Genomic DNA, 11,863 nt, shown 5'->3' on the forward strand with positions numbered 1-11,863 from the left:
TCCTCCTTTGTTTAATGGATAAATAGGAGTTAATGGTGACCCGTGATCGGCTGTATGCTTTAAAATTAAGCTAAAGTAGAGTTGTATCCACTAATTCCACATGTTAACTGTCCCCCTTAATTTCTTTTGATATGTATAGGTTTATACTAGTCTAGCTTTGTTTGCCATCATAATAAAGTACAGTCCACTATTACATTACAAGATCCATCCAGGAGAAAATAGAAAACAAAATAGAGAAAACCAACTAGAGAGAACCGTTTAAGATCATCGATTTCCTCCGGCAAAGGGTCCGGAATCTCTATTTCCTTCCTATTTATAGTGTGTTGTTTTCGGGTCTGGGTTTGGTTCTCATCTATTTTTGTTGTTATTGTAATTGCTGGAACAGAAAACAAATTTCTCTCTCTCTCTCTCTCTCTCTTTTGTATAAGAAGTTCAGATTCTCAAGGCAAAAGAGGACTTTTAATCTAGGGTTTGTTTTTCTTTCTTTTTCATCCCTTATCTTCACTCTCTTTGATTTGGTTTAGTTTCTTGTAGTTAATAAGAAATTATTAGTAGAAGTTCAGATGGGGGTTTACAGATAAACACATCTCTTTCTCTCTAAAAATCCTATTACTTTTTTCGGTATCTATTTACTTCCAATTTCAGTTTTTTTGTTGTTGGGTATACAGTGTTTCTGGAATTGTGGATTTAGGGTTTTCTTTTGTTCTATATGATGAATACGATTCAGAATCAAAAAGTTGAAGAAGAAGAAGAAGAAGAAGAAGATGATAAAACTTCATTAAATCAACACCCAAATCACCACATGGATGAAGGACAAAAGGTTTTGACGATGGAGATGCCGGTGGTAACATAGATAACAACATCAAAAAGGGCTTCAACCAAAGATCGTCATACGAAAGTTAAAGGTCGAGCAAGAAGGATTCGAATGCCTGCAACTTGTGCGGCTAGGATTTTTCAACTTACTCGAGAATCAGGGCACAAATCTTGATTACATATAATTAAGTATAATAAATTCACGATCGTTAGGGTCTCCTTCGTGACCTTTACGGTCTTTTTATTTTATTTTTGCAATCTTGTACTCCTTTCCCTTCATGTTGTCTTTATTGTTGTAAGTTTCATGTTGTTATTTACTTTAGTAAATCCATGTTGTACTCAAAGGAGTCAAAACTATCAAAACCATGTAATTTGTTGGATTGTATTCCATCTAAGAATGAAATTCTAGTTTTTCTCAAAAAAAAAAAAACATTGAGGCTCTCCCTTACTTCTTTGATTTCCTCTATATAAGCTCAAATTGTCTAACCACCCGTTAACATTTCTTTCAATATCAACATTTTGGTTCGCGGGACTCTGCCCGACAGTGATGTGAGAATCGGTTTTACATGGTTCTCAACGACGGTGACGCTTCCATTGAGCATCTGTGTGTGGAGGTGGCTGGCGAGGGTTTTATAGACATCTTTCGTCCTCGTGATTTGCTGGATGAAGACAACCTCTCGGTTTTGCTTTCTGATGATCCTCTCTACCCTCTGGTTTACTCACTGAACGGGGACTTTGAGTAATTCACGACTGACACTCTTTTCAGCGGTCGATTACATGATTCGTCGTCCCGGAAGTGGTCGTCTTCTTGCCGTGTTTATCAAGGCCTCGGTGGACGTGGTTGATCCTCTGACTGCTCCTCCCTCTGTCTCTTCTTTTTCTAATGTGTAATTTATAGTTACACATGACGGACCTATATTTTATTGAATCTTTACTTTTCGTTAGTAACTACCCCGTCTTCCTTTCTGTTGATTTGATATGAGTTTTATGGTTAGTTATCTTCCTTTTTCCTGCGATTGTTCCAAACGATAACAGAACTAACACATGTTATTGTTAGTGAAACCCTATGCTTACTAATGCTACTCCCTAACTTACTACGCATGCTCCGGATTATCGTCTCTGCAAAATAGAATTAAATTAGACCTATTCTATCATGAGCTGTCTTACTAGTCCCTTCTGCAATATAGAACCCGAATTAGCCCTGTATAAAATATTACTGGATAGCTCTGGAGCTTCCCTAGGGCTTCTCCGTGGCCCCTGGTCGTGGCTTTCGCTACCAAGGCTGCTTCGTTGGATTGAGTGTGACTAGTTTAACTAGGACTTCTCCTTGGGCCCCTGGTAAACTTGAGGGTGTAAGGAGTTACACGGGAAGACTCAAATTTACAAACTCTTATTATCAGGAATAAGTTAATTATTTCGTCGTTAAATCGTGGTTTAGTATTTAACCGACAGTCTAAAAATACTGAAGCAATCCAAGTAGGATTATCAGATACGTGATCTGGTAAATGAAACCCTACTAAATGAATTTGGAATAGATTCATTATTAAAGTCCCCTAGTCCAGGTCATTGGATGGACAACAATAACTTACGAAGACTAGCATGGGAGATTGACTGATAGCGCAGTTTCATGGGTATACGAATTGGGAATTCGAGTCAATTACATGGGTGTACGATTGGAAATATACACTGGATAACCCAACATGAGAGTTCTTTAATGAGTAATGAAATACGTCATGAAATCTCATAGGCAAGATTGGAAAGATTCCTTAAACATGAGTTTTTCACTCATGTTATGTAAGGAGTGTCAAACTTTGGTACCGCCAAATGACGTGCCGTAAAAAGAGGTTATAAAAGTAGATTACCGGGAATGACACGATAGACATGAAGTTAAGTGGGAGTACAAGACTGGATTATGTCCTCCTAACTAGGTTGGGATTAGTATCTCCGGGCCACTTGAGGGGAAGCAACTTAAAATGTGCGCCCACACTCAAATGGATTAATAACTAATCATTTGGGTGGACAATTGTTCTCCAGATCAAGAAAGTTTGAAAGGTATCACGTATCAAATGAGATACGAAGTGACATGGGAATCAAGCATTGCACTTGTTCTAAGTACAAGTGGGAGATTGAAGGATATATCTGTTCGGACTGAAGGACATGTCCTTCCGAAGGAGTGTCCTTCGACCAAGGTTGCAATGCATTCAATTTGTCAGTTAGGATAACGATGACTTTATCCGGAAGATCATCTAGTACGATTGTCGAGTCACCTCGGTGATTCGCAACTAACATAGATCGGATCCTACAACGGGTTACACCAAAGAGTGGTGGTTTGATCGGAGAGAGATGACTAATGGGAGCTTGCCTATAGATGGATATGATCCAGTCTGATAGTGCCAAAAGATATAAAGAATCGGGCTCGAAAGAGAAGCTCGAAAAAGTGGAAAACCCACTTATGGGTCGACTAGATCAAGCCCAGTAATGGGTTGATCTGAACCGGCCATAGTGTGGGAGTGGGTCGGCCAGGCCAAGCCCATTAATGGGCTTAAGTGGCCGGCAGCACCAATATTAGGGGAAACCCTAATTTCCAATCAGATAGGGTACTGATGAGTTTATCTTTTCTGTGACTCTTATTTAAACCTAATTTGAGTGAGACTCCTATTAGGGTTTCTCTATATAAGGGTCATTAGAGTTCAGAAAAAGGGTTGGATTTTTCTCAAGAGAAACAGCTTCTCTCTCAAAATATACAGCCAAGTGGAGAGAGAGGATTTTAGAGAAAAAACTCCCAATCTATCAAATTAGTCAAAAGAAGAATGGTTCTTCTTCTCAACCTTCAATGGAGTTATAGCGGACAACAAAGAAGGGAGATCAAGTCACTTACTCAGGTGTCTCAAGTAGAGGAGCGAAAATTGGAGCTCTCATCTTCTTCGAGATAAAGTCATTGGAATCTAGTTCGTGGGAAAGCGAATCTAGGTATTTTACTTCCAGCTTCTAGTTCACTATTAGTTCATGCATATGATCCTAGTTAGCTAGCGTTAAACATATAATGTTTGAGATTCTGCTTACAACGTTAGTTAGATGATTAGTAGTCTTAGAGACGTACAAAATCCAACATTTAATTAGTTTAGGCTTCAAAAATCCCAAAGGAGGAAACATCTCCTAAAAAAAACTATCAACTCGGCGGGATATCTACGAAGTATCCTTCAACAGAGGAACTTCTAATCATCTTAGATACGAGATAAACTAGAAAGGAAACCTTAACTACGAAATAGTAGTTTCAATACAACATGCTGGATCTCAACCGCCTCAATCTCACCGTCTATCACACTCGGTCCAAAACAGCCTTGAATAGGACATCACATCACCTTCATGAAGATAAGCTTAATATGTTCCTCATGGATCACTCAATACTCAATATTTAACTGCAAAGGGCAATTTGACTGTCTTAAGCGTCGGAGAGGTTTCCGAATTCTTTACAGGTATTCTTCTCAGGTTTCTAGGAGCGGGAATCACGCATCTGATGAACCTATTTGGAATATTCCATTATCATTGTTATGACGAAAGCAAGTAATCAAAGAAAAGCAATAGGAAATAAAGAACAATCACACAGAACACAAGAGATTCACGTGGTTCCGTTGGTGAGACCTACTCCACGGCGACAACAGCACGATGATTTCCACTATGACAAGTAAACAACTTACACAAGATATTCGTGAGAATTCGACACAGATATCTCCTAGGGTTTTAGTTTATATAGCCACTAAAACCCTAATTCCACCGCCTCACCGGCTCTCTCTTTTTAAATCCAAAATAGACATGGATACGCTAACAATAATAACCGACATAAGCTCTGTTTCGCGTTCCAGCTCTGTCTCGGAGTCTAGCTCTGCCTCGGAGCCTTGCTTCGCATACCAGCTCTGCATTGATAATCAGCTCTGCTAACGGGTCCAAAATTCCGCCCGGGTTAGATATCAGACCCATATTCAAGACACTTTCCACAATGATGGATTGTCCTTTAAATACTAAACCAAATTTAGATGACGAAATAAATAACTTTTATTTCTGATAACAAGAGTCTGTAAATTTGAGTCTCCTCCGTAAACTCCTTTACTTCATCAATTTACTAGTCAAGGTCATTCACAGAATGCACCTTATGCCTTAGACCCTTGTATGACACCGTTCATACTTTGTCTTAGGTGACAATTTAGTTAAACAAATCTAATCCGAGTAAACCTTTGATGATTATCAATTTAATCGAAGATTGATTCCTTCGATTCCCTTTGATAATTCTCCAACCTGGAACGTCTTTCCAGCCTATTTTTCTTCCATGTCTGGAAGTTTGCAACATATAACGTTTATGACCTTTTCACTTCCCACTTTATTCCAAGAACTCATCCTAAGTACTTCCTAAGTTCTTCAGGATGTTCTTTGTTTGTGGTCCAGAATCTCTTGTCTGGATTTGAATGGTGACGACTCATCATACTCCAAGTATTTGATATGTATTAGACGAATATTGATCATGTCCAACATGACCGATCTTTTGCTCAAAGCGTAAGCATTTTTCTCATGCGAGTTTGTTCATCAGAGCCTACCGGACTCTGAGTCTTCCAAGCTCTGTGTCATGAGACTTGGGTCGAATTTCTCTTTTAGAGTCATTCGCATTGGACCTCTCAAGAGTCTTATCTCAGTAAGTTTCTTGATTTAGTCATATCATCTTTTCGTTTTATCCTTCAGATCTTTAATGCCCAAAAGTATTTCATCATTTTGTGTATGGTCCTTTATTGAGTCAGTCCTAAACTGTTTTCAACATCATAATGTCGTTCTCAATTTTAGTATGTCCTCTACATACCGGACCTCGAAAATCGGGTCACTCCTACTAACCTTCTAGACATTCTCGAGGTTCAAGATTTTCTTCATTCTTTAGGAATCAAACATCTTTGATCACCTCGTTGAATAGAAACTCTTACTTGCCTGCTTCAATCCATCAATGGATTTCTGAAGCTTGCGTATTTTACTAACCTCTAAAGTCAATAACCTTTTAGATTGTGTCCAGTACACATTTTCTTCCAGAAGTTTATTGAGGAAGGTGGTTTTGGATCTCCATATGTTAGTGTGATCTTTATGGACTTAAGCTTAGCAACGGATGTAAAGATATCGTTCACAGTCTCATACTATGAATTTGTGGCCTTTATCTCCTCATCTAGCTTTGGGAAGTATAAAATTGATAAGACAACAATATATTTGGAATTTTTCTTTAGTATTCCATTGAATATGCTCCTAGGGTCTGAAGGAGGTGGAATGCGTCGACCCAAGTGACGATCTTTAGACAAGAGTAAAAGAGGAACCAAACAAGTCTTACTTTAATGACACTTAAATTTGGCTGGATTTTCCTAAAAAGGTTAACGTGGATCCTTTGGGGCATTCTAAAAATCTCCGGAGAATACAAACTTAGTCAACAAAAATGGACTTGAAGAGCATATACCGGTTTCTTGACTCAAATTTTTGCTAAGCCGTATTTTGCCTCATAATCTTCATCTTCACCTCTCCACTACCATAACTTTCAAGCACCACCACCATTTCCGACAACTTCACAGTTCTCACTCCCATTCTCTTTCATTGTATCTCTATCTCTCCCATTCACTTTCACTGTATATATCTCCCATTGTGTCTCTTAATGTCTCTCTCTCAGTGCCTCTCTCACTATATATTTCTCACTCCCGGCAGAAGACGTCGAGGGGGTCTTCGAAGTACGCCTCCAACGTTTCAGACTTCGCGGTCCGTCGGCTATGAAATTGTTCTTGAGCGACCTTTCCACGAGATATACTCTACAGACCTCGTGGGCGACCGACTATGAAGCCTTTGTGAACGACCAGCCACGAAACCCTCGTCTGGGTCTAGTTCCACAAAGGGAAACTCCATTCACAGTGACTGCGAGGGAGATGAGTATAAGGGAGTGAGATAAAGAGACAATGAAAGAGAACAAGAAAGAGAAAGAGCCTGAGAATGAGAAAAAGACAGGATAGCATAATAACAATGACATAATAAAAATTAAGAGACAAAAATAAGAAAATTGTTATAAGTAATGTTGGCTGCTCATAGACAAAATTATGGTTGCTTTACGTATTACACAATTATTATCCAGAGAAGTTTTTTTTTTTTTTTTTTTTTGAAGAAAGTAAAGTTTACTTAGGGATGAAGTGTTAGAATTCCTACATCCTCAACCTCTATGAAGTTTTACTCCCATGCATTACCACCTCCTCAACATGTTCCTCTTATGGGGTCTTTTCTCCCATGCATTCATTTATTACCATGAACTCATATCACCTCCTTCATAAAAAAAAAATGAACTCATATCACCTTGTCATCTTTCTTACTATGACTTTTACTGATAAACAGAGGGTCGAATAACTATAATAATAACTATAATGATATGTCAACAAAAAAAAAAAAAACTATAATGATATTATAGTTTCTGTCTTCTCTCTATCAATTTCTATTTTATTGTAACAAAAAACCAATTTATAGACTCAAACTGGACCGACCAAAATCTTAGTGACCGCGACACTTTTCTTTATGCTCAAAGCCTCTAACGGATTGGTACACTATTTAGACAAGACGAAAAATTCTTGGAGGCTGAGATGGTGGCCCTAGATGCCTTCCTAGAGAAACAAACCACCACCGAGAAGCAAACTAGAAGCAAGGTCCATCGTCACATTCATAGTTGCAAATTTGGAAAGTATTTCCGTTACCCATTTGAAAAAAGAAATCCTAAGAAAACATAGTATTTGAAGGATTCGAGTTATAGATAAAAAGGTGGCATGAAAATTGGTTCCTTTTACTTTGCCCCTCCACATAATCATGAATCATCCACTGAACATTTGTATAGTTAGGTTAAATTTCACAGTTAACCTAAAATTGGTCAACTTGGAGGTTTGGCTATACGAACTGTCTACTTCAATGACCTGCAACTTGAAAACAAATTCATTCATGCCCAACTTCTAAATTGTAATGCAAAAAACATGATAGATACGAAACTAATACTATATCTTAAGTTTCTTTCAAGACGAAACAAAGAGCTTGCTGGAATAAAAACAATTAAATGGATGTCTTAACTTCACAAAACTCTAAAACAGACTCGAACCTTAGAATTAACCAGTGATATTTTGGGACTTGTTGAGAATGACACCCTCGTATTTGACCTGGAACCACTTCATTGCATCATCCTTTGTGACTCTATGTTGGATACCAACCCTTGACTTGCACCTCCGGCGACGACCAACCCGGTATCCTGGGCGTTCCAAAACCACGTAAAAGTCCATACCGTAAATACCAGTTGAAGGATCATACCTGAAATAAGATACAAGGGTTAATTACCATATGCAATTAAAACATAAGATATCGAATTCGGTTTGAAACAAATATACATAGCAAGTTCATACACATTTCTAGTTAATTTACTAGAAACAACCATATTGATTGATTTTGATATCCCTTAGACTAAGAAAAATTTGACGAAATTATGAGGAAAGACCTAAGAATACCCAAACAGAAACCAACCAATTGGTCTACCAAATCACAAGTAATAAACATGACTTTCTCAATGTGAACCCTTGATCAGGAATATATTATAAGCCAAAAGATAGTAAGCACAAGTCAACTACTAGTCATAGAATCTCCTAATTGGTTATACGCCCGATGGCCACAACATAAAGAACGAAACAAGACATTGAGAAACAAGAGTAGTTGACAAACAAAAATGATTATGTTACCAGTAGCCCTAGTCTAGAAAAAGAAAAATACACTAGTCAATAGATGTTCACATGTTCTAAACCCAACTACGTAGATTGCCCATTCCCTTTTTCATTAGAGCAACGAAAAGCAAATCATTCAACTGAAATGAATAGATACCTAAACTTTAATATAAACAATCAATATGTTAAAGTGAAAATGATAGAAAGATGGATTAGATTACAAAAGGAATTAGAGATGATATGAATAATTTTCAAGCATTCACCCGGTATCAATTTTTAGCATTCCGTAATAGGTACAGCCTATTACAGAACATCAACAATTGGTATTTTAACCTAAGAACAGAGTTTAATCAGATAATTATCATTGCCCATAAACTTCAAAAGTATATAAATTGTTAACAAACAAGTACGAAAAAAAAACCCTAAAATCTTACTTAATTCCAAGATCAATATGTTCTTGAATACCGAAGCCGAAGCAACCGGTATCACTGAAGTTTCTCCTCAAGAGCTCATACTCCTTAACCTTCAAACCACTCTCCAGAAGTTGCATAGCTTTTTCACCCCTAACAGTAACGTAGCAAGCAATCTTTTCATTACGTCTGATTCCAAATGACCTAACGGTGTACCTAGCTGTTATTCATCAAATTTCATCAAAAAAATGCAAATAAAATCAAAGAATAAAACAAACCCTAAAATTTAATATCATTACCTTTGGAAAAAACAGGGCTTTGACCACTCAATTGTTCCAAAACCTGAAATGTAATATAGAACAAGTGTTCTTAGAGAGAGAAAGTGATGGAAATAGATCTGAAAAACATTTAAGATGGTTGTGAGATAAGATTGATTGTTTACTTACCTTAGCCGCTCTAGTGAGACGATCTCCGCTTTCACCAACGGAAATATTGAGAACGAGCTTCTGGACTTTGATGTCCCTCATTGGGTTTAAGAGCTTCTTCTCCGAAGCCTGATTTCATTTCCATATAGAACAAATTAGGTAACAAAAGATCGAGTAAAGGAGTAATACAATAATGAAAGCTAGAGAGAGAAAATACTAACCATTGCGTCTTCAATGGAGGTCGAAGCAGTTTCAGGTTTTAGGACGAAGAAGATGAAACTTGGAAACCCTAGGATTTATATATAGGTGTCATTGGGTAAACACATTTCGGGTCAGATCTTGGTCCGAATTATCTGAAACCGGAAGTGGTATTGGGTTCGGGTTGGAACCGGACCAGTTTTTTTTTTTTTTTTGCCTAAATAAACGGGTCAGATCTCGATAACAACATTTCGGGTCAGATCTGGGTCCGAATTACCTTAATTAGTGAGGGACCAACGAATTGTGTCTCGACCCTCTTCCTCGAGCTCGACATGTCCAAAGCATTTGATATAATAGAATGGAAATTCCTTACTGACATTATGAGAAAATTGGGTTACAACGACCAATGGATTAGCATGATACATACTTGTATCTCTACCTCCTCGATGTCAGTTCTTGTGAATGGTTGACCAGGCAACATTTTCTATCCTACTAGGGCTATCAGACAAGGTGATCCTCTCTCCCCTTTCCATTTCACGATTGCAATGGAAGGCCTTAGCCGTAAGCTGATGAATAATAATAGTAGTAATAGATTCTTGGGATTCCCTATAAAAAACGCTGATTTGGAGATCTCCCATCTGCTTTTTGCTGACGTCTGCATCATCTTCGGCAAGAACACGATTGACAATATCCACAATCTTAAGAAGATTCTCCAGGAATTCTGTGATACCTCGGGGCAAATGATCAATTATGCTAAGTCCAACATCTTCTACTCCAAAAATTCGCATCCGAAATTTAAACGCCTTATTATGCGCACCCTTAAAGTCAAATATGCGTCAACTTCGGAGAAGTACCTAGGGGCCCAGCTCTTTATAGGAGCCCAAAAAACCAAAGTTTTCAATGATATCCTCGATCACATCAAGAACAAGCTCAATAAATTGAATCACTCCTTTCTATCCCAAGCAGGTCGCACAGTGGTCATCTCGGTCATAGTTGCAGCCGTACCCCGATATCAGATGCAATGTTTTGCTATCCCTAAAGGAATCAGCAAACGCATCAAGTCCGTTCAAAGGAATTTCTGGTGGGGTAAGTCGAATGGTATTTGCACTAAAGCCTGGTCATATATTTGCCTGCCGAAGAATCTCGGAGGCCTTGGAATTCACTTGCCAGATCTGGACAACACCGCATTACTTACTAAACTGGCATGAAGGCTCAAAACTGAACCAGAAACTGCATGGGATAAACTACTCAAAGCTAAATATTTTCCGCTCTCAGATAAACCTGGTCCAGCGAAGCCCCATCACTCCTGGAGTTAGAAGACCATTAGGAAACATTACAACCTCATTGAAGACTTAGCCACCTGGGAAGTGCAATCTGGCAATGACATTAATATCTGGGAGGATAATTGGATCCCAGAAATCAATAGTCCTATGCATAACAACAATCACTCCAGCCTGAACAAGGTCACCCAACTTATCACTAACAACAACTGGAATGATGAGATCCTCAACGCCCAGTTTGATGCAACGACTCAAAACCTCATCAAAAGCTATCCCCGTGAATAGCGAAGACAAAGATCAGCTCAAATGGAAGCTTACCAAATCAGGCAAATTCACTGTTAAATCGATGTACTATCACCTTAGCACCAACAATATCACTCAGGAACCTATCTCTCAAAACTGGAAGTTCATCTGGTCTCTTCCAACTGTTCCGCGCATAAAAATCTTCATCTGGAAAATCTGTACTAAAGCTCTTCCGGTAAGAGGAAGAATTGATAAATACATCGACAATAACCTGAATTGCCCAAACTGTATTAATATCGAAACCATTGAACATGCCCTTCTACACTGTGTTCTTGCTAAAAACGTTTGGTTTCATTTTAATATTATTTCGGAAAACATTACTCTATCTCCGATTGGATATTCTCTTGGGAAGACGATCCCAATCACTGTTACACCAGTGAGGATATTCACTTTGCGAGTATCCTTTGGATTTTGTGGAAAGTTAGATGTGACCATTGCTTTCAGCATGACATAAATGATCTGAATAAAATCATAAAAATTATTACATCTTTTCCTAGAAACAACAAAATCACTAAGAAAAACAAACAAAAATCCAATGAAAATGGCAACCTCCTGCTAATCAATTCATAAAAATTAATGTTGATGCATCCTTTATAAATGTAACATCCAATGTGGGAATCAGCCTAATTGCACACAATACAGAATCTAAATTCATCGAAGCTCAAGTGAAAACAACAAGGGCGAGA

The 11,863-nt window shown here is 38.1% G+C and overlaps 1 protein-coding gene across 1 annotated transcript; it reads right to left on the reverse strand.

The window, feature by feature from the left end:
* Window positions 1-7,773: 7,773 nt before the first annotated feature.
* On the reverse strand, window positions 7,774-9,755 carry LOC147548616 (large ribosomal subunit protein uL5z). The gene is made up of 5 exons (XM_086668966.1): window positions 9,618-9,755; window positions 9,418-9,525; window positions 9,271-9,313; window positions 8,996-9,191; window positions 7,774-8,157 (listed from the first exon to the last, which is right to left on the reverse strand). The coding sequence occupies exons 1-5, from the start codon at window positions 9,618-9,620 to the stop codon at window positions 7,959-7,961; spliced, it is 549 nt and encodes a 182-aa protein (XP_086525092.1). The 5' UTR covers window positions 9,621-9,755; the 3' UTR covers window positions 7,774-7,958.
* Between the last annotated feature and the right edge of the window lie 2,108 nt (window positions 9,756-11,863).

The sequence above is a fragment of the Eschscholzia californica genome, unplaced genomic scaffold (assembly GCF_041429995.1).
Source record: "Eschscholzia californica isolate CP2 unplaced genomic scaffold, dmEscCali1.0.p SCAF_3, whole genome shotgun sequence".
NCBI lineage: Eukaryota > Viridiplantae > Streptophyta > Magnoliopsida > Ranunculales > Papaveraceae > Eschscholzia > Eschscholzia californica.